Below are 22,742 nucleotides of genomic sequence, written 5' to 3' on the forward strand. Positions count from 1 at the left end.
ATTTTCCGGAGGGTCAAGTTGAGGCTAAGAAAGGCTTGGATGCCTAGAAGCTGGGTTTAGACCCCTTCCCCCAAAACTCCTTTTAGACTTCCCCTGGCCCAACCTCCACCAACCACCGGCCTTCACCACCTCCGCCTGCTGGCCCAGCCCCCTTTCCCATTACATTTTTTCCTAGGGGAAAGCTTCTTCTAAAACCAGCAGCCCCTGCTCAACCCCCGCCTGAGCTCCCCTCAGGTCCCTCTGGGGGAGGAGAGGCTGCCAGGCTCTCTGAGAACCCCCATGCTGCAGAGAAAGACGCCTCGCCCCTGCGGCTGAGTCAGCCCGAACGGGACCAGGCGCTCGCCCAGCGTTCTCAGAGGGGCGGGCGGGGCCGCTCGGGGCGGCCCGGGCGGCCCGAGTGGCCGGGGTAGGAAGGGAGGGCACTGCCTCTCCGCCCCCTTCCCCAGGTCCCGAGGGGAGGGGAATCCCTCGGCGGGAGGCCTGTCCCTTTAAGGAGGCGGCCCTGCCTGGGTGTGCCCTGTCTCCATGGTTACTCCGGTGCAGGCGGCGGGCGCCGGAGGGAGGGAGGGAGGCTGCCGCTTCTCCCCGACAGACGGAGGGAGCTGCGGGGATCCGGTGCTGAGCGAAACCCGAGCAGTAACCGGCCCGCAGTCGAAACGGGAGCCGCTGTCACCGTCGCCGAGAGCTGAAGGTGCCGAGAGCACAGCGGGCGCCGAGCGGGGAGTCCGGGATTCGTGGGCGGCCAGGGCGCAAGGAGCCGCGCGCCATGCTCCCGGCCTCGACGGCGGGGACGCCCCCTCGCTCGCAGGCGGCTGGAGGGACCTGCGAGCCCCGGGTAGGCACTGCGCCCCGACGGCTGCGCTAGGGGGCGCGGGGCCCGGCGGGGGGCGGCCGAGCTGGACGCCCTCCCCCGGCGCTGAGCCCCCGCGCCCCGGAGGGATGGGGCGGGCGGCTACCGCCGCCTAAGATGCCGGCCATGCGGGGACTCCTGGCGCCTCAGAACACTTTCCTGGACACCATCGCCACGCGCTTCGACGGCACGCGTGAGTTTGACCCTCGCCGCCCTGGCTCCCGGACCAGTTGACCCGGCCAGGGTTCCCGCCAGTCCTGCAACCCCACTTGGACATAGCCTGGCGCCCTTCTGCTCTCGCTCTCCCTTCCCTGAGCCCCACTTTAAGCTGGGACCACTGTGTCCTTCCAAAGGCCGTTTCCGAAAGATTCAGAGTCAACCTGACCCCAGGCCGAGCATGCCGTCTGTTCGTGGAGACGCGAACCCCGACCTAGTCATTATAGCCCGTCCCATCCCCAGGGATAGCCTGGCTCTATCCCACGGACTATCTTTGAACTGGCAGGTTGGGGAGTGAGACCAGGAAGCGGTGCTCAGGGACAGCCCAGAGGCTCAAAGAACCGATTTAGAAAAGAGGTTTGCAAACTGAGATTGGGAGTCAGCAGGACTCAGGTGAGCACTGTTAGTCCAAGCTCACCTCACCATGGTAAACTCACAGCCTCAACCCACGAAGCCCATTTCACCCCAAAAAGATAGGTTTGGAGACTCCCACCAACTGGGGAAGTTTGGAGAAGAACAGAGCTTCTGGATCTTGGGGCTCTGAGCACCGGGAAAGTCGTGAAACCCCCTTCCTCATCCTACTCCCTGACTCTCAAACCTGGTGGGGAGTCTGAGCTCTCTGCTTAGCGTCCTTCACCTTTCTGCTTCCTGATAGGGGGCGGGAGCCCATCCCTGAGCGCCCCCCGCCTTCCCCAGGCTTCTCCATCTGCTTTGCCTGTGCTTGGCTCCTGCAGCCTGCTGATTCAGCGCCCCCCACTCCTCAATACATTTCTGGCTCCAGGCCGCCAGAGCTCAGCTACCATTCTTACACCCCCATTGTGGATCACACTCACTAATTTCCTGAGCCAGGTCAGGCGGCTGGGGCTCAGAGTGCAGAATAGATAGATGGTAGTAGCCTGGATTGCCTCTCTGTCCAGGTGTATCTCAGGGGGAGGAGCCAGACAGCCAACCTGGGTACCTGGCTGGTGAGTGAACCTGGCAGAGGCTGGGCTGGGGCTGAGGCTGGCCAAGTGCACCTGCCGTCCTCCTTTGGGCATTCCCAACTCCCTCTGACCCCAGGCTGCTCTGGCCACACTCCAGAGGGTACAGTACCCACACGGGGCTGAATTCACCAACCTCAGGATTCACACGTGCCGATTCTTAAATGCACTTATACACATGATGCTAGGAGTGGGTCCTTGCAGGGCACTGACACACAGGTGATGCCCTATTTCCTGTCCAAAATGGTTCCTATCCTAACCCTCCCTCCCACCCCGACCCCTGACCCAACCACTCATACCCAGGATTCCTGGGACTTGTAACACCCACCGTATTGCAGACACCTGGCAAGGAGGGTTAGGCGACCCCATGCCCCTTCACCCCACACCTCCTCTGAGAGGTGCTCTCTTGCAGATAGTAACTTCGTGCTGGGCAATGCCCAGGTGGCGGGGCTCTTCCCCGTGGTCTACTGCTCTGATGGCTTCTGCGACCTCACGGGTTTCTCCCGGGCCGAGGTCATGCAGCGGGGCTGTGCCTGCTCCTTCCTCTATGGACCAGACACCAGTGAGCTCGTCCGCCAGCAGATCCGCAAGGCCCTAGATGAGCACAAGGAGTTCAAGGCTGAGCTGATCCTGTACCGGAAGAGCGGTGAGGGGCCACCTGGCCAGCCTAGCAGCCACCCCATCCATAGCCTCTCCTTCCCAATCCTGTCTTCTCCATCTCCCCATCTCATCCCACCTTCCCATATTCCCCTCTCCTCTTCCTCCCTCCTTGTGTTCCTGGTCTCTCCTTTCTTCTGCCCTCACCCTAGTCTCAGCTCACACTCAATTTCCCGTCGGGGTATCCCACCACAGCAGAAAAATGTCTCTGTCTTACTTAGCAGGACAGAGCTATGAACACGCATGTCTGAACGTCATCTCTGCTCTCCCTTGCCTTCCCCCACCCTGTTTGATGGAGCCTAAGTGTTCTAGGTGGAGCTGACTTGTGCCTTGGCCAGGAGGTGTCAGTGGCTCCTTTGTCACCTTGGGCAGGGCGGAGAGTGGGAGCTGGGCTGAGTCTGTCTTTGTGCCCAGGGCTCCCATTCTGGTGTCTCCTGGATGTGATACCCATAAAGAATGAGAAAGGGGAGGTGGCCCTCTTCCTGGTCTCTCACAAGGACATCAGTGATACCAAGAACCGAGGGGGCCCCGACAGCTGGAAGGAGAGAGGTGGGTGCCTGTGGGCTGCTGATTTGGCTGCTGTGGCTGGGGTGTTGGGTACCTCAGGCCTGGGTAGGGCCACAGCACCCAGTGTGGGCTTGTGGGGCCCCCACCCCTACTTCACTCACTGACCACCCCCCCCCCCCCCGCTTCTGCTGGCCGAGAGGCCTGTGCTGCTTTCATCTCCACGGGCCCAGGTATGGGAGGCTTATTGAGACAAAGCTGAAGTTTTTTAAAGTCAACTTGACTAAGAAACAGAAGAAAACAAATTCCACTAGTGCCCATGAAGTACCATTTCCCCACCAATTAGTGAGGCTGAGCACAGATCCACCTGGTTCCTCTTCTTCATGCAGACCTGTCTGGAGGGCTGGCCAAAGCCCTCTTTTATTTTTTTATTTTTATTTTTTATTTTATTTTTTTGTCTTTTTGCAATTTCTTGGGCTGCTCCTGTGACATATGGAGGTTCCCAGACTAGGGGTCTAATTGGAGCTGTAGCCGCCGGCCTACGCCAGAGCCACAGCAACGTGGGGTCCGAGCCATGTCTGCAACCTATACCACAGCTCACGGCAACACCAGATCCTTAACCCGCTGAGCAAGGCCAAGGATCGAACCCGCAACCTCATGGTTCCTAGTCGGATTCATTAACCACTGAGCCACGACGGGAACTTCCAAAGCCCTCTTTTAAGTCCCTGTGGCCTTTCGCCTCTCGCATCCTCTAAGGGCTGCAGAAGGCCTTTGGACGGCTCCCAGAACTGTCCACAGAAGCTGCTCCAAGGCCTCCTTGCCATTTGGGGGTGCTGAAGGTACTGTCCGTTCCCCATCCCCCACCTCTAGCCTGGGGATCCCGCAACTCTGCCCAATGGCCTCTTGCTAGCTCTGCGCTCTTCCACCCCTCTCTTAGGCCTTTCCCTCTGGCGATCCTCTCCTGCCTTGTCTTGCTCCAAACCGCCTTCTTCTAGAAGCAGGCACTGGGAGGAGTATCTGTAAGCACCCACAGGACTGCCCGTTGCTGGGGCTGGCAAGTGACTCTAGGACATGAGAAACCGTGGAGCACCCAGCTCTAAACAGACTAGTCACTGGGCAGCTGCTGGAGCCCCACCCCCAAGCCCATGGGCTGGGGTGTGTCAGTGCTTCCACCATCATCCCCTCCGGCCCTTCTTCTTTTGCAGGTGGTGGCCGGCGCCGATATGGCCGGGCAGGGTCCAAAGGCTTTAATGCCAACCGGCGACGGAGCCGGGCTGTGCTCTACCACCTGTCTGGGCACCTGCAGAAGCAGCCCAAGGGCAAGCACAAGCTCAATAAGGTGGATTGCACACGAGGGTGTGTGTTTAGGGGGCGGGACAGGGCAGGAGCAGGCTGAGGAGATGGAGGAGGGGAACGGAACCCACCTCAGAGAGCATGTCCCACTCAGGCCCCACCTGCACGTTGGGGATTGTGGCGAGAATGTCACGCACGTGTCTGATCTGTCAAAGGTATAGAGGAGAGTTTTGGCCCTGGAGTCTTGATGGGCTTTGGCTCAATCTTTGCTCCTCCCCTAGGCAGCTATGTGACCTCAGCTAAGTCACTTCATCTCCCTGATCCTCAGTCTTCTGATCAATAGCAAGGGGTCTCTAATGCCTGTGTCAGAGGCTGTTTGGAGAATGCAGGGAGAGAAAGGCGGTGGATGCCTGCTCCAGACCCTCGCCAAACTCACCCTTGCCAATTTCCTGTCCTCCCTGCCTGGACCTGCCCTGCCTCTCACTCAGGGGGTGTTTGGAGAGAAGCCAAATTTGCCCGAGTACAAAGTAGCTGCCATCCGGAAGTCACCCTTCATCCTGCTGCACTGCGGGGCCCTGAGGGCCACTTGGGATGGCTTTATCCTGCTCGCCACCCTCTACGTGGCCGTCACTGTGCCCTACAGCGTGTGCGTGAGCACAGCCCGGGAGCCCAGCGCCGCCCGGGGGCCCCCCAGCGTCTGTGACCTGGCTGTGGAGGTCCTCTTCATCCTGGGTAAGTGTGCTCTGTGCCTCCCCCGCCCGCCACCCCGGGCCGGGGCCCCTCAGCTTTGATGGACGTCTGCTTGGCTTCGATGCCCCCCCCCCCCCCGGTTCCTCTGGCCTTCCCCCCATTTAGGACCCATGGCTTTGAAATCAGACCTGGGTTCCAAATATGTCTCCACCACTCATGGGTTACTTGATCCTGGGACACGCTTGGCCTGTCTCTCCCTCCATCAATTAGGTGTAACAATATCCACCCTTTAGCGTTACTGTGAAAACTGGGACAACGCACCTAAAGGGCCCAGGACAGTGTCACGTACTGAGTGGATGCCCGGAAAAGGTGGGCTCCTCCCCGACCCACGCTGACTCCTGCCCCACCTTCCCGCAGACATAGTGCTGAATTTCCGCACCACATTCGTGTCCAAGTCAGGCCAGGTGGTGTTTGCCCCGAAGTCCATTTGCCTGCACTACGTTACCACCTGGTTCCTGCTGGATGTCATTGCGGCGCTGCCCTTCGACCTGCTACACGCCTTCAAGGTCAACGTGGTCAGTGTGGCCGGGCTGGGTGAGCCTTGGGCAGGACGGGTGGGGCCGGCCCTGGGGTGACATCCCTGCCTCCCACCTCAGTACTTTGGGGCGCACCTGCTGAAGACCGTGAGGCTGCTGCGGCTGCTGCGGCTGCTCCCGAGGCTGGACCGCTACTCACAGTACAGCGCCGTGGTGCTCACCCTGCTCATGGCCGTGTTCGCCCTGCTCGCCCACTGGGTGGCCTGCGTCTGGTTCTACATCGGCCAGCGGGAGATCGAGAGCAGCGCCTCTGAGCTGCCCGAGATAGGTACTAGAGGCTGCAAGCGCGCGCTCATGCATGTGTGTGTGTGTGTGTGTGTACACATACACATATGTGCCCGAGGAATCTGTCCACTCGAGGTCAGGGAAATATGAGTCCAAGTGTGTGTCTGTCGGGGTGTATCCAGTGAGCTGACGTGAGATGCCAGAGAGATGTGTGCAGGTCTCCATGTGTAGGTGCTCATAGGTGTGTGCCAGGGGTGTGTGTGCAAGGAGGTGTGCATTTGTGAGGTGAATGTGGGGACGAGGATGTGTGTGTGCCGATGGGAGTGTGACAGAGCCACCCCCTCCAGGTAGACTTGTTCTTCAGCCGCGCTGCCTTGCGGAGAAAGCCTGGTGGGCTGCCTGGGGGAGGCTGTTCACCCATCAGAGCCTCCTTGTGGCCAAGCTTCTGTCACATTCTTCCATTCCCTGCCCCACTGGGAATCCCAGCCCTCTCAGGAGACCTCTCCAGGGATTCTCCCATGCCTGGCACTGTCCCACCACCTGCTTGGAAGCTCATCCCCCCCTACTGTGGCTCCTAAGGCCCCTCCCCTCTCTCGTCACCTCAAGGCTGCATGTTTCTCAGCTGCTTCTCAGCCCTCCCCCAGCCTGAACGGCAGCCTTTCTCTGCGTCCCACCAGTGTCTTCACTCTCCTTCATTTCACCTCCACTTTCACAGCGCCTCCCTCTGCTCACCTCCCACTCGCTTCTTAACTCCTGCCAGGAGGGCTTCCACCCCCACCTCTCAACCCAAAATGTCACTCTGCAGGTCACGGTGACCTTCTGGGGCCAAACCCTCATCCCCTTGTTGTCCCTGTAGCACCTGACCCTGCCGACCACCCCTCTGTCCCGGCCCTGCCGGTCCCCGGCTTCCTCACCCCCCACCCTACCCCACCCCCACTCTCCCTGGGCCACTCCACTGGTGCCACCCCAACTTCCATCCTCTCTCTCTGACCCTGAACCATCCTGTTCCAACAACGTCTAACTCTCCACACCCCGCAGCTCTAAAATTGAACCCTTCTTCTCCCTCTCATGCGCTCCAGCCCTCCGGCCCTTTCGGTAACTGGCCTTTAGCACTGTTTCCCATCCGTGGGCAAGAGGCCAGCTGCTCAGACGGCCCCTCACAACTGTCTGCTCCTTGGTGGGCTCACCAGGAGTCCTGGTTGGCCTTGGAAACGTGCTCTGATCAGTTCCCGGGGACAAGGAAACTCCTGCGACTCCTCTGCCCCTCGCCACGCCCACAGAGACTGTGTGTAGCCCAGAGGCCCCCTTGGCTATTCCCCAAAGCGCTAGTTGCCGAGCACAGGAACCAGGACGTTCAGGCAGTGTCGGCTCCTTGGCACCTGCCCTTCCCAGAGGGAGGCAGCAGCGGAGGTGGCTCTGGAGTCAGATGCCCCCCCAGCAAACGCTCTCAGAGGACAGGGCTGTGGGTAATGGTGATGCCAACCCTGACCCCAAAGTGGGTGAGACACCAAATCCCCGGGTCAGTTCCCTCTCCCAGCAGGACCCAGACACCCTGAGTCTTGCATCCCTGTGGTTCCTCTGTTGTGAGCACCTCACAGGGGCTGCTGAGCGGACATGGAGAACACCTCTGGTTCCGGAGCGGCTCTGAGCCCCACCATAGAGAGTGCGGGGTGGAGGGGTCATTTTGCAGATCACCCCAGAACTCTAAGTTCCAGAGGGGTTTTCTCTAAATACTGAGGGAGCTTGCTCGGGGCGTTTCTCAGTGCAAAACCTCTGGAAGAGCCCGCACAGCTGACACTCCCCATGCAGAGACTCTGTCCCGCCACCAGCTCCAGAGCCTGCCCATGCCCCTGAGACCAAGACCGAGAGGAGGGCCCTCTGCCCCCTCCCCTCGTCTTCTCGCTTCGCCCCTCTCCACCCGCTTCCTCCTCATCAGGCAACAGGCTTCACTTCAGGCGCCCAACTGGATGACGACTGAAGAGTTTTGAGTATTCCTTGTGTTTTCTCACAGTGCATCTCAAACAACAGAAGGGGGGAGCCTCACCTTGGCTCAAGACTTAACACATCCCCCAGCCTCCTCAGCCTGGAGTTTGGCCCCCAGGGTGGACCCCCCATTCTAGCTAAGCTGAGCTACTCCCCTGTATTTGTCTCCACCTCTAGGTTTGGCTCACGCCTTTCCTTAGCTCGGAATGACCCCCCTTCCAATTTCTTTGTATCAAAACTCTACAAATCCTCCGAGACTGAGCACCTGTGGCCCCTCTTCCAGGAAGCCGTCTAGCCCTAGCCCATAGCATGCGGGTTTGAGCCCCGTCCTGGGGCCCTCAGGTGCTGTGTGCCTGAAACACAGCTCCTACCCTGCAGAAAGCTCCAGGGGGTCTCCAGCCCCTGGCACACGTGTGTGAGGTTGCTGAGTGAGTGGGTGGGTGGTGAGAGGAGCGGTGTGGGGATCACAGACAGCAGTGTGCCTGGTGTCAGGGGGGGTGTGGAGTGGGGGCTGCGGAGGGGCAGAGCGCGTGTGGAGGGGTGGGTCCCGCTGCAGCCTGTGATCCTGAGCCCATCCTCTGGCTTACTCTCTGAGCCTCCGTTCTAGATCTTTCCTCTCTCCCTTGCTCTCCACGGCCCCCACCTCTGCTGGGACCTCTGTGGACCCTGCGAACCCCCACATAACGCTCTAGAATTCCCACAGCCCTCTAGCTGGGCTGTGACTTTGGGCAGCCATGAGCTGAGACCGCAGTACACAGCTCCCCCTCTCCTGTAAGGCCAGGCCAGAGAAAGTGGGGTTGATGGGAAGACTGGGGCGATTTTCATCCTCCTCCCAGTGTCCCAGGCTGACCTGTGTCTGCATATGTGCTCAAGAACCTCCGTGGGCATGGGGGAGGCCTGTCTGTGGCCTTTAGTGTACACCCCTGTGTGCTCACATCCATGCAGATGCGTCCCTCTTCTACCTGGGTGTCAGCATGCAAGCACCTGTGAACCTTGTCTCCCTCCCAATGTGCACGGGCCAGGGCTCTGCTCTGTGAATTGCGCTCACACATTTCTCCTTGTCCCCTCGACTACGCAGAGCTCGCCTGTAGCCTTAATGGTGTTTATGCACACGTGCACCTCGGTGTGCTTGAGGTTGGCTGGTTGGTGTGGTTGTGAGGAGGGATGAGGTTAAATGGGAGCAGGTGAGCTCTGAGAAAGAACTAGAGGAGTCTGGATGGATAGGCAGAGGAGGTAGCCCTGGAGACGAGGCTGTAGCTGGTGCAGTGAGCCCGCCAGTCCCTCTGCTCACGCCTCACACACCAGCTGGGCTCACTGCCCAGGTTAGTGGCAGCCACAGGGAGGCAGGTGCAGTGTCCTTCACTCCCTCCTCAGCACCCAGAGACACTGTCCGGGGAGATGACAGACTCCTCTTCATCCTCATGCGCTTGTCTTGGTGAGAGTTTAGGGGGCGCACAGCGGTGTGCGGGGGCCGGTAGCAGAGGGATGCCCTGATAGCTATGGCGCTGGGGCTGCCGCCCTTTGTCCCCCACCCCCATCCCTGCCAGGGGTCCCAGGGGGCACACCTGCCGCTGCAGTGCTGTCCCACCCTCTCCCCAGGCTGGCTGCAGGAGCTGGCTCGCAGACTGGAGACCCCCTACTACCTGGTGGGCCGGAGCCCAGCTGTAGGGAACAGCTCCGGCCAGAGTGACAACTGTAGCAGCAGTGGCAGCGAGGCCAACAGGACGGGGCCAGAGCTCCTGGGCGGCCCCTCACTGCGCAGCGCCTACATCACCTCCCTCTACTTCGCACTCAGCAGCCTCACCAGCGTGGGCTTCGGCAACGTGTCCGCCAACACGGACACCGAGAAGATTTTCTCCATCTGCACCATGCTCATCGGCGGTGAGGCCTGCCCCGCTCCCGGTCCAGGGCCCACTCCCAGACCCGTGCGCCCAGGCGGCCCCTTCCCCGCCACCGCCAGCAGGGTGCTGAGCCCCCTTCCTGAGGTTCTTCTGCCTTAGCGGGCCAAGGAACCAAGGCCAGGGCCGAGAGAGCCCACTTGGCTCCAGGACTCCCCCCAGCACGGCGGCTGTGGTCCTTGCCCAGCGTGGGGGTGGGGAGGACAGAAGGGTCCAGCACGGCGTCAGGCCGGGCCGGGCCAGGCCAGTCCTGGAGGTGACCCCTCTCGCCACCCTCCCCAGCCCTGATGCACGCGGTGGTGTTTGGGAACGTGACGGCCATCATCCAGCGCATGTACGCCCGCCGCTTTCTGTACCACAGCCGCACCCGCGACCTGCGCGACTACATCCGCATCCACCGCATCCCCAAGCCCCTCAAGCAGCGCATGCTCGAGTACTTCCAGGCGACCTGGGCCGTGAACAACGGTATCGACACCACCGAGGTGCGCAGGCCTCCAGGGCTGGCCCTTCCAGCCTTTGCTCCTTCAAGGAGTGGCGGAGCCTAAGATTCCCAGGAGCCGGCCGGAAGAGGGCAAGGGACGCGCAAATCTGACCTTCCCGCCCCCGTTTTCGGGGCCGGGGGGGGGCGGGGAGGGGGTAGGACCGGCGCGTCGAACTGCAAGCCGGCTTGGACGCCCTGCGCACTGATGTCCAAGCCTGAGGCCTACCCTGGAGAAGGAAAGCAGGGCTGCTCACGGCGGGTGGGGAGGGTAAAGCGATTGAGAGGGAGGCAGAGACAAACCCCCTCACTGATGGGACCGCGTGAGGAGCCGTGCGAGCTGGGGGGGGGGGCCTCAAGGCCCCTCTCCCGCCGCCCCTGGTTCCGAGACGGGCTGGTGGGAGGCCGCCTCCCATCCTCACCCTAACCTTCCCCACCTGCTCCCCCCCTCAGCTGCTGCAGAGCCTCCCAGACGAGCTCCGCGCAGACATTGCCATGCACCTTCATAAGGAGGTCCTGCAGCTGCCCCTGTTTGAGGCCGCGAGCCGAGGCTGCCTGCGGACGCTCTCCCTGGCCCTGCGGCCGGCCTTCTGCACGCCGGGCGAGTACCTCATCCACCAAGGCGACGCCCTCCAGGCCCTCTACTTCGTCTGTTCCGGCTCCATGGAGGTGCTCAAGGGCGGCACGGTGCTGGCCATCCTAGGTGTGTGAGGCTGGGACAGAGCGACACGGGCCCTCGGGAGACGGGTGGAGCCACGGCCCCATCTCGCAGAAAACCCAGAGAGCGCAGGCAAGGCTGCCGGGGAGAGACAGCCCCGGGGGTGTCAGGAGTCGCTGTGGGCAAGGTTCAGAGCAGGCCCCATGCCTATAAGGCGTGAACTCTATCTCGGGGGTGTTGAAAGCCAGACCGAGTGCAGGACCAGCCTTTGGTCTGGGAGAGAACAGAGGGGAACACTTCTTGTTATGGGGGAAAATCAAATGCTGAGGATGGAAGTGCTGGAAAGGGTCAGGCGGGAAAAAGGGAGGCTTGAACGCCACTCTTTTAAAAAAAAAAAATTATTGAAGTATAGTTGATTTACAATGTTGTGTTAATTTCTGCCATCAGCAAAGTGATTATTATACACACACACATATATGTACGTTATTTGTTATATTCTTTTCCATTACGGCTTATCACAGAATATTAATATATTTCCCTATGCTATTAGAGTAGGACCATGTTGTTTATTCATTCTATATATAATAGTTTGCATCTGCTAACCCTGAACACTCACTCCATCCCTCTCCCACCCCTACCTCCCCTTGGCAATCACAAGTCTGTTCTCTATGTCTGTGAATGTGTTTCTCTTTTGTAGATATGTTCGTTTGTGTCGTTTTTATTTTTATTTTTTTGCTTTTTAAATTTTTTTTAGGGCCCCACCTGCAGCATATGGAGTTTCCCAGGCTGAGGGTCAAATTAGCTACAGCTGCTGGCCTATGCCACAGCAACAGCAACACGGGATCTGAGCCGCATCTATGCCCTACACCACAGCTCATGGATACTCAACCCTCTAAATGAGGCCAGGGATCAAATCTGAATCCTCATAGACACTAGGTGGGCTTGTTAACCACTGAGCCACAACGGGAACTCACATTTGTGTCATTTTTAGATTCTACCTATAAAGGATATCATAGGGTATTTAACTGACTTCACTTAGTATGATAATCTCTAGGTCCATCCTTGTTGCTGCAAATGGCATATTTCATTCTTTATGGCTGTGTAATATTCCATTGTATATATGTACCATTCCTCTGTTGATAGACATTTAGGTTGCTTCTATGTCTTGGCTATTGTATATAGTGCTGCAGTGAACATAGGGGTGCTTATATCTTTTTGAGTTATAGTTTTGCTGGATATATGCCCAGGAGTAGGATTGCACCAACAGTCTAGGAATGCTCCCTTTTCTCCACATCCTCCCAAGCATTTATTATTTGTAGATTTTTTTTTTTGTTGTCTTTTTAGGGCCCCACCCATGGCATATGGAGGTTCCCGGGCTAGGGGTCAAATTGGAGCTGTACCCACTGGCCTACACCATAGCCACAGCCAAGCCACGTCTGTGACCCACACCACAGCTCATGGCAATGCTGGATCCTTAACCCACTGAACAAGGCCAGGGATCAAACCTGCGTCCTGTGGATACTAGACAGGTTCGTTAACTGCTGAGCCACAATGGGAACTCCTATTATTTGTAGATTTTTAATGATGGCCATTCTGACCAGTGTGAGGTGGTACCTCATATTTTTGATTTGCATTTCTCTAAGAATTGGAAAAGATGTTGAGCATATTTTCATGTGCCTATTGGCCATCTGTATGTCTTTGGGAAATATCTATTTAGTTCTTATGCCCATTTTTCTTCCTTCCCCCCCACTTTGGCTGTTGCCTGTGGCATGTGGAAGTTCCTGGGCCAAGGATCAAACTTATGCCACAGCAGCGACCCAAGCTACTGCAGTGACAACACCAGATCCTTAACTCCACAAGGGAACTCGTCTTCTGCCCATCTTTCAGTTGAGTTGTTTTTTTGTTGTTGTTGAATTGTATGAGCTGTTTGTACATTTTGAAAATTAATCCCTTGTCAGTTTCCTCATTTGCAAATATTTTCTCCCACTCTATAGGTTGTCTTTTTGGTTTCCTTGGCTGTGCAAAGGCTTCTATGTTTGATTAGGTCCCATTTGTTTATTTTTGTTGCCTTGGGAGACTGACCTAAAAAACATTGGTATGATTTATGTCAGAGAATGTTTTGACTGTGTTCTCTTCTAGGTTTTTATGGTGTCATCTCATGTTTAAGTCTTTAAGCCATTTGGTGTCTTTATCTGTGTATGGCGTGAGGGTGTGTTCTAACTTCATTGATTTACATGCGGCTGTCCAACTTTCCCAACACCCCTTGCTAAAGAGACTGTCTTTTCCCCATAGTAGTATTTTTACCAGTCAGTATCATATTGGCTGTAGGTCTGTCATAAATAGCTTTTGTTACGTTGACATATATTCCTTCTACACTCACTTTCATAAGGGCATTTGTCATGAATGGATGTTGAATTTTATCACATGCTTTTTCTGCATCTGTTGAGATGTTCATGTGGTTTTTGACTTCTCTTTGGTTGATGTGGTATATCACATTGATTGATTTGTGTATGTTGAACCATTCTTGTGACCTTGGGATGAATCCAGCTTGGTTGTGGTATATGAGCTTTTTAATGTGTTGTTGGATTTGGTTTGCTAATATTTTGTTGAGGATTTTGCGCCTATATTCATCAAAGATATTGACCCATAATTTTCTCTTTTGGTAATTAATGTCTTTGTCTGGTTTTGGTATCAGAGTGATGGCGGCCTCATAGAATGTTTTTAGGAGTGTTCCTTCCTCTTCAGTCTTTTGGAAGTGTTTGAGACAGATGGGTATAAGTTCTCTGTATGTTTGGTAGAATTCACCTGTGAAGCCATCTGGACTTTTGTTTATAGGGAGTGGTTTTTTTTGTTTGGTTGGTTGGTTGGGTTTTTTTATGGCCATACCCATGGCACATGGAAGTCACTGGGCCAGGGATTGAATCTGAGCCACAGCTGCGAGTTACATCACAGCTGTGGCAATGCTGGATTCTCTAACCCACAGAGCTGGGCCAGGGAATGAGCCTGTGCCTCCATGGCAACCAGAGCCACTGCAGTCGGATTCTTAACCCAGTGCACCACTCTCGTGGGGAGTTTTTTAAATTACAGATTCTATTTCACTTCTAGTGATCAGTCTGTTCAAATGATCTATTTCTTTTTCTTTTTTTTTTTTTTTTGTCTGTTGTTGTTGTTGTTGTTGCTATTTCTTGGGCCGCTCCTGTGGCATATGGAGATTCCCAGGCTAGGGGTCGAATCAGAGCTGTAGCCACCGGCCTACGCCAGAGCCACAGCAACGCGGGATCCGAGCTGCGGCTGCAACCTACACCACAGCTCACGGCAACGCCGGATCGTTAACTCACTGAGCAAGGGCAGGGACTGAACCCGCAACCTCATGGTTCCTAGTCGGATTCGTTAACCACTGCGCCACGACAGGAACTCCTCTATTTCTTCTTGATTCAGTTTTGCTGGGCTGTATGTTTCTAGAAAGTTGTCTGTTTCTTCTAGGTTGTTGAATTTGTTGGTATATAATTGTTCATAGTATTCTCTTATAGTTTTTTCTATTTCTGTGGTATCAGTTGTTAATGTCTCCTTTTTTATTTCTTATTTTATTTGGGTTCTCCCTCTTCTTTTCATGGTGAGCCTAGCCAGATGTTTGTCAATTTTGCCTTTTCAAAGAACCAGCTCCAGGTTTTACTGATTTTTTTTCTTACTGCTTTTTAATCTCTCTTTTATTTCCTCTCTCATTTTTATTATCTCCTTCCCCCTTCTGACTTTGGGTTTTTTTTTTTTTTTTTTTTTTGTCTTTTATCTGTTGTTGTTGTTGTTGTTGCTATTTCTTGGGCTGTTCCCACGGCATATGGAGGTTCCCAGGCTAGGGGTTGAATCGGAGCTGTAGCCACCGGCCTATGCCAGAGCCACAGCAACGCGGGATCCGAGCCGCGTCTGCAACCTACACCACAGCTCACGGCAACGCCGGATCGTTAACCCACTGAGCAAGGGCAGGGACCGAACCCGCAACCTCATGGTTCCTAGTCGGATTTGTTAACCACTGCGCCACGACAGGAACTCCTGACTTTAGGTTTTGTTCGTTGTCCTTCTTCTAACTCTTCTAGGTGATGGTTTAGGTTGTTTGATATTTTTTTGTTTGTTTCTCAAGGCCTATGTCACTGTGAACTTTCCTCTAAGAACTGCTTTTGCTGCATCCCATAGATTTTGTGTGGTTGTGTTTTCACTCTCATTTGCCTCAATAAACCTCAGGCTTCTTACACTGTGCTCTTAGGTGCTCTGCTCTGGGGAGACTTGTCCTGCAGAAAGGGTGTGTTTTCAGTGTGGTGGGCAACATGGAGCTACAGGTTCTGGGGCTGTGGGAGGCCCTCAGCAGTGGCCCCAGAGGGTGGGAACGCTGTGATCTGTGTAAGAGAGGGCCTCACACATGGATGCAAGGTGGCACCCAGACCACAGCCAAACCTCAGGCAGCTAGCACTTATGGATTCCCTGGGGGGACAGCTGACACCCAGAGGGGCTGAAGTTTGTCACTAACCTGGAGAACCAAGAAGACCACATGCCCAGGAGTTCCTGCTGTGGCACAATGGGATGAGCAGCATTTCTGGAGAGCTTGGATGTGGGTTCCGTCTCTGGCCCAGCACAGTGGGTTCAGGGTCTGGCTTCGCAGTCTTTTTTGGGGATGGCCAAAAAAGACCACATGTCCAGCAGTGACTCTGTGTCCATCCTCTCTTCCTTGAGGAGGATGGCCTTCCAGCAGGAAACAAGAAAGAAATATCATACAAGCTGAGAGAAGCATCGTTCATGAGCTTGGCTTCTGGTCCTCAGGACTCTGAGCAAATGGAGTTATAGCCTCTCATGTAGGGCTGGCAGTCCTTGAGAAATTATGGGGAACTGGAGAGATTCAGAAGGGCAACAAGGCAGATTTTGACAGTTGCAGACTGGTCACTCTGAAGCAAGATTGTCTAGTGGATTATTTAACAGATGGTTTTCAGCATGGAGCTGAGGAAGCAGCGTGGCTGGGAGTTGGCATGGGTCCTGCAAGAATGTCTCTTCTCTGACGCCAGGCTCCAGGTTTCAGAATATCCACGTTCAGTATTAAGACAGCGTCAGGGATGGCCACTGCTGGCACTCCAGCCTTTGGCTCCAGAATTCTCCAGCCCTGGGACTTATGCCACCTTTGATCCATCCTGTCCCTGCCCATATGTTCCAGACAAATTATTTCCTCTGTCAGCTTGGCCTGCTGGACGCCTGGTTCCCCAGCCTTCATCATGGCCTGGTTTTCTGCTTTGCCCTCGTCCGACCCCCACCAGGTGCTTTCTGCTTGCTCCTGGCAGCTAAGGCCCGAGGCACATCTAGCAGTGTCAATTCTGGCCCCTACCTCTGTGTATGAACTAACAGCTAAGTGCGTGCAAAGTTAGCATCGGGGGAGGAAGGGGGCCAGATGCAGCGAGGTGAGCTGGGTGATGGTGCAGGAAGGGCCTCACGTGGTCTGATGAGCTGGGTAGGAGGCTCTGGCTCAGATGCCACCTGGAGGCCAGTGTCTGGTCCCTGAGACCAGTGGCACGGAACTCGGTCCTTGGTTCTGTCCTGTTTCCCATTTTTATCTCCCCTCTTGGATGAAGACAAGAAACACATACTTAGCCTATTTCCAGATGACATACATGAGGCGAGAGAGCTCATTCATCCAGTGATCACACGGAGATCCAAACGGCTCTCACAAGGAATCAGAAAGATGGCCTGAAACCAAGAAAATAAGCTTTAACAACGATGCGTTTCTGAGCAAAAGTCCATGAACATTTAGAGGCGGCCTTTAAGCTCAGGGAGTTCTGCTGGCAGCGTGAGGCAGCCCACAGCAGGGGTGGCAGTGAGCCATCTTTTTCCTTAAGGATGAGGAAATGCTGTCTAATCTTGTGATATGTCTGGCCGTGGGTTGAGCTGCCTTGTGAGGGCTGTGCGTGCTCTGCCCAAGCCTCGGTGGCATGCCAGACCTGTTGGGAATGATCTATAGGGGATTCTTGTCGGGAGGGAAGGGAAGGAAATGAACTTTGATTGGCCGTCTGTGTGGCAGGCACTTTGTCTGCACCAACTCATTTAATCCCCTCCACGTCCCTGATCAGACACACCCTCTTTCATTGATTCGAAGTCACACACTCTTCCCTGCCGATTTAACATCTCTGAGATTGGGAAGCGGACTCTAATTGATGCCATTTTATAATCGCTGTCAGCCTGGAGGCAGCCTCTGCTGGGCGGTGGGACAACCCTGCATTGACACCTTCTGGTAAGATCGGGAAAGCACCACAGGGTCTCATGTAGAGGAAGCACCAAGGCTCGGGGGATGAAACACCACGACCTCTGCCATTTTTACTGTGCCGCACGCAGCGCTAACCTGCTGCTTCCACACACTGGTCCCTGGGCAGGCTCCACCTGAATCACCTGCAGGGCTTAAAACATTGTGGGCTCTCCAGTAGGTGTTACGATTCTATAGGTAGTGATGGGGCTGGGAAATCTCATTTCTTTCTTTTAATTTTTATTTTATATTGGAGTAAAATTGATTTACAGAGTTGTTTCAGGTGTACAGCAAAGTGATTCAATTATACATATAGCAGCCATTCTTTTTCAAGTTCTTTTCCCACGTAAGTTAATATAGAACATGGAGTTCCCTGTGCTGTACTGTAGGGCCTTGTTGATTATTTTATAATAGTTGATTTACTACGTTCTGTCAATTTCTGCTGTACAGCAGAGTGACCCCGTCATAGACATACATTCTTTTTCTTATATTATCGTCCATCACGTTCTATCATAAGAGATTGGATATAGTTCCCTGTGCTGTACAGCAGGACCTCATTGCTTATCCATTCTAAAAATTATCTATATAGAGTATATGCATAAAATATATTTTATATAACTTTATACCATTAACCCCAGACTCCTAATATATATTTTATATACAGTAGTATATATATTTTATATAATTTCATATAGTTAATCCCAGACTCCTAATTTGTTCTCCCCACCACATTTCCCCTTTGGTAACCATAAATTTGTTTTCAGTTCCTGTGAGTCTGTTTTGTAAATGAGTTCATCTGTAACTTTTTTTTTTTGGATTCCACATATAAGTGACGTCATAGGGTATTTTTCTTTTTCTGACTTAACTTCGCTTTGTGTGATGATCTCTAGGTCCATCCGTGTTGCCACAAACGGCATATTTCATCCTCATAAAGGCTGAGTAATATTCCGTTGTATATATGTACCACATCTTCTTTATCCATTTAGCTTGCTTCCGTGTCTTGAATATTGTAATTAATGCTGCTGGGAACATTAGGGTGTGTGTATCTTTTCAAACTATGGTTTTCTCTGGACAGATGCCCAGAAATGGGATTGCTGGATCATGTGGTGGCTCTATTTTTAGTTTTTTAAGGAACGTCTATACTGTTCTCCATAGTGGCTGCACCAATTTACACTCCCGCCAACAGTGTGGGAGGGTTCTCTTTTCTCCACACCGTCTCCAGCATGTATTATCTGTAATAAATACTGTTTGCTGACTTTCTTTTTTCCTTCTTCGGCTGCCTTGTGGCATATGGAGTTCCCGGGCAGGGATCAGATCTAAGCCGCTGTTGCAACCCATGCCACTGCTGTGGCAGCACTGGATCCTTTAACCCACTGTACCAGACCAGGAATGGAACCTGCGTCCTGGCGCTGCAGGGACGCTGCTGACCACAGTGGGAACTCCTATTTCTAGACTTTTTGATTATGGCTATTCTGATCAGTGTGAGGTGACAGCTCATTGTAGTTTTTGATTTGTATTTCTCCAATAATTAGAAAAGATAAGCATTTTTTCATGTATTTTTGGACCATCTGTATGTCTTCTTTGGAGAAAAGTCTATTTAGGTTTTCCAGGGCCAGGGAATCTGATTGGTTTAACTTTCCTAGAGGATTCTGATCCATGGGCAACCTGGGAACCCCTAGAACTAGTGTCTCAGACTGAAAACGCAGATATTTCAGCAGTGCTCTGAGTCTCGATGTGCTTGAGCACCTGGGTCACGGCACTCTTCACCCCAAGCCTGTCTGAAGAGCCAGTGGGGGGCAGCAGGGCTCGGCCAGTGCCCGGGCTCCTCTGCTCCCCGTGTCCTGGCTGGAGAGGCCCTACTTGACACCCCTCTTTGGTGGCTGAGGGGTAGGGCTTCCTGACCTCTGCTTCCTCTTCCCAGGGAAGGGTGATCTGATTGGCTGTGAGCTGCCCCGGCGTGAGCAGGTGGTCAAGGCCAACGCTGATGTCAAGGGGCTGACGTACTGCGTCCTGCAGTGTCTGCAGCTGGCCGGGCTGCACGAGAGCCTCGCCCTGTATCCTGAGTTTGCCCCCCGCTTCAGCAGGAGCCTCCGAGGGGAGCTCAGCTACAACCTGGGTGCTGGCGGCGGCCCTGCAGAGGTGAGGGGGCTGAAGCACCAGGGAGCCCGGGGAGGTGGGCAGGAGTGGAATTTCAGGAGGTGCTGTGTGAGCCCATGTCCCGGTTTGAGCACCTGCACACAGGGGGAGGTCTACATTCTCCCGTCCCGTCACACCCTTGCACTGTCCCTGAGAACCTAGCCCGGCCACCGCCCCTGCTTCCTGGCCCACCTGACACAGCCTGGCTGAGTCTGCTGGTATTAGATGAGAAGCTGTGGGGTCTCAGATGAGGGATGGCACCCTGAGACCAGGACCAGGCAGGCTGTGCGCTGGCTTCCAGGCCACCTCTGAAGAGAGCCTGCGGTGCCCTCTGCTTCTTCACAGTGACACAGGACTACTCTGAGGGGCTTTTGAATGTTCCTGCCTTTTGTCACTCATGCCAAACTAGTTTTAGTACCAGGTCCTCCTGGATAGTCCAGTTAGCCTGAGGGACCCAGGAGAGGGAGGGCGTGTCCACATTTGGCCAGACTTTTGAGAGGCAGTGAATGCCTCCAGGGCTTGGTGGTTTTGCAGTGGCAGCAGCAAAGCTCCCCCTCCCCTGCCGAGGCTCTTCCTCTGCCGGTGGGAGACGCTGGCATCCTGTCCAACAAGAACAGGTCCTCCCTCCCAGGTGATGAGACTGGGTGGGGGAGGTTAGCGGGACACAGCAGGGGCTACCCCCGCCTGTTTGCTGCCCCCCTCTCCCCCCAGGCGGACACCAGCTCCCTGAGTGGTGACAACACCCTCATGTCCACGCTGGAGGAGAAGGAGACAGATGGGGAGCAGGGCCCTGCGACCTCGCCGGCCCCAGCTGATGAGCCCTCCAGTCCCCTGCTGTCACCCGGCTGTACCTCCTCGTCCTCGGCTGCCAAGCTGCTATCCCCGCGTCGAACCCGGCCCCGGCTCGGTGGCAGAGGGCGGCCAGGCAGGGCGGCGGCTTCACAGGCTGAGGCTGGGCCCCCTGCGCACCCTCGGAGCTTGGAGGGGCTGCGGCTGCCCTCTGTGCCGTGGAATGTACCCCCGGATCTGAGCCCCAGGTGAGCAAACCCTGGGCCACGACACTCGGGTGGTGATGGAGCTGGGGCCCCGGCCAGGCCCACCCCACCCTGGGCGTCCTTCTTTCCATCCTGACCCCTCCCGGCATCCTCCAGGAAGCCTCCCTTGACTCCCCCACCTCCCTGAGCCCCGACTCCACCATTTAGCTCGTGGCCACACACACTGCTCAGAACTCTTGCTGTTTCACGGCGCTCAAGCTTGAATCCCCAGTGACACCGCCAGCTCCTGGGAGGGGGAACCACATGTTACCTTCCTCTTGGGGCCCCAAGCCCCTGGGCCCAGCTCCAGGCTCCTCTGTGGACAGTGGGGCTTGTCCTATGAAACTCCACAGTGTCAACTGATTGATTGTCCTGGCTCCTGCGTCCACAGGGTAGTAGATGGCATTGAGGATGGCTGTGGCTCCGACCAGCCCAAGTTCTCTTTCCGCATGAGGCAGTCTGGCCCGGAATGTAGCAGCAGCCCCTCCCCTGGACCAGGTACTGGGGCCTGGGTCCGATGGAGCTTGGCAGGGCAGCCCCTTGCCCTGGGAGCCTCCGAGAAGCTGGCAGGGCACAGACTTGGTCTGGATGCCCTCTTGCCGTCACCCACCTGCACGGTTTGGGCAGGGGAGTTAGTGGTTAAGACCAGCCCCTTGGTGTTGGAAGGAAGCTGGAATGCAGTTTGGATCTCTGCTGCCAGCTCTCTAGCTGTGTGACCTTGGCTCTCGCCCCAGCTTCCATCTGTAAAAAGGTGGCTGTGCACGTTAAATGAGACATTGTTGCTAAGATGCGCAGCACACGGTGTAGCCCATTGGGGGGGACACAGGTCTGGGGAAGCGGATTTGAAAGTGGCCCTTGGGCAAGCCAGGCACCCCTGGGAGTGCCCACTTGCCTGGCGGACAGACCAAAGGCAGCTTCCTGAGAAGGAAGCACAGGGCTCTGTGCCTGAGGCCCCCTGGCGGTTTGCACAGAATCAGCAACTCGGCCGAGGCTTTAAGTGGCTGTTGCTGGCGGCAGGCCCGCCGGGCTGGCTGGTGTGCTCTGTGCTAACCCGGCGCAGGCCTGGACCCCACGCTCTGTCACTTACCATCCCCGGCTGGTAACCCCGTCCTGCTGTCCACAGAGAACAGCCTGCTCACTGTCCCCCTCGGGCCCAGCGAGGTGAGGAGCACGGACACCCTGGACAAGCTTCGGCAGGCGGTGGGTGAGGGGCAAGGTGGGGGACAGAGCGGGTGGGACGGGTGGCGCTTTCATGAGGTCCCCCCTTTATTCTTACCTCCCCCCCACCTCCCCTGCAGGTCATGGAGCTGTCTGAGCAGGTGCTGCAGATGCGGGAGGGGCTGCAGTCCCTCCGCCAGGCTGTGCAGCTTGTCCTGGCACCCCACGGGGAAGGCCCGTGCCCCCGACCCTCGGGAGAGGGGCCGTGCCCTGCTGGTGCCTCGGGGCTCCTGCAGCCTCTGTGTGTGGACACTGGGACGTCCTCCTACTGCCTCCAGCCCCCAGCTGGCTCTGTCTTGAGTGGGACCTGGCCCCACCCTCGTCCAGGACCCTCGCCCCTTGTGGCACCCTGGCCTTGGGGGCCCCCAGCATCTCAGAGCTCCCCCTGGCCTCGGGCCACGGCTTTCTGGACCTCCACCTCTGACTCCGAGCCCCCAGGCTCAGGAGAACGCTGCCCTGAGCCCAGCACTCCTGGCTCGCCGCCTCCTGAGGATGGGGCTAGGACTGGGCCCCCAGAGCCCGCGAACCAGGCCGAAGCTGCCAGCACTGGAGAGCCCCCACCAGGGGCAGGAGGCCTGGCCTTGCCCTGGGAGCCCCATAGCCTGGAGATGGTGCTTATCGGCTGCCACGGCTCTGGAACAGTCCAGTGGACCCAGGAAGAAGGCACAGGGGTTTGACCGCCAGCCCCAGAACTCAGTGTTGCCCAACATGCTGCCATCCGCTGCTCTGCCCAACCTCAGGGTAGAGGAAGGGTGGCGGCCACCCCCAGGGACTCCGTGCTGCCCGCTGGCTCAGGGCAGGGAGCCTGAGAGTAAAAGAGGGCCTGGCCCCAGACTCTCAGAGGCTGGGCTGGACGTTCAGGGGCAGGCCCCAGACCAGGGATCTTTGAGCTCCTACTCCTGGGGCCCTTCCTCACCTCAGCCTGCTCATCTGACCGCCTCTGCAGGCTGGGGACAGAGGCCCGAGGCCAAGGAGGGGTTCTGCCACCCCCTGCATGTGCCCCTGCCTCAACTGTCCCCACATTTTTTTATATTAAAAAAAGAATAAAAGAGACT

The 22,742-nt window shown here is 56.0% G+C and overlaps 1 protein-coding gene across 3 annotated transcripts; it reads left to right on the forward strand.

Moving 5' to 3' along the window:
• Positions 366 to 22,741, forward strand: KCNH3 (potassium voltage-gated channel subfamily H member 3). Of its 3 annotated transcripts, none has more exons than XM_003481575.4 (15): positions 366 to 1,043; positions 2,459 to 2,692; positions 3,118 to 3,252; positions 4,413 to 4,546; positions 4,989 to 5,232; positions 5,608 to 5,765; positions 5,847 to 6,054; positions 9,594 to 9,875; positions 10,175 to 10,374; positions 10,824 to 11,073; positions 19,221 to 19,438; positions 20,147 to 20,472; positions 20,861 to 20,967; positions 21,593 to 21,669; positions 21,768 to 22,741. In XM_003481575.4, exons 1-15 carry the CDS (start codon positions 968 to 970, stop codon positions 22,362 to 22,364), a joined length of 3,246 nt encoding a protein of 1,081 aa, XP_003481623.2. In that variant the 5' UTR covers positions 366 to 967; the 3' UTR covers positions 22,365 to 22,741. The 3 variants fall into 3 exon arrangements, with proteins under 3 accessions (XP_003481623.2, XP_020947262.1, XP_020947263.1); XM_021091603.1 differs by lacking the exon at positions 366 to 1,043 and adding an exon at positions 1,050 to 1,459; XM_021091604.1 differs by lacking the exons at positions 366 to 1,043; positions 4,413 to 4,546 and having other exon boundaries at positions 2,557 to 2,692.

This window comes from Sus scrofa, chromosome 5, assembly GCF_000003025.6.
Source record: "Sus scrofa isolate TJ Tabasco breed Duroc chromosome 5, Sscrofa11.1, whole genome shotgun sequence".
NCBI classification, from domain to species: domain Eukaryota; kingdom Metazoa; phylum Chordata; class Mammalia; order Artiodactyla; family Suidae; genus Sus; species Sus scrofa.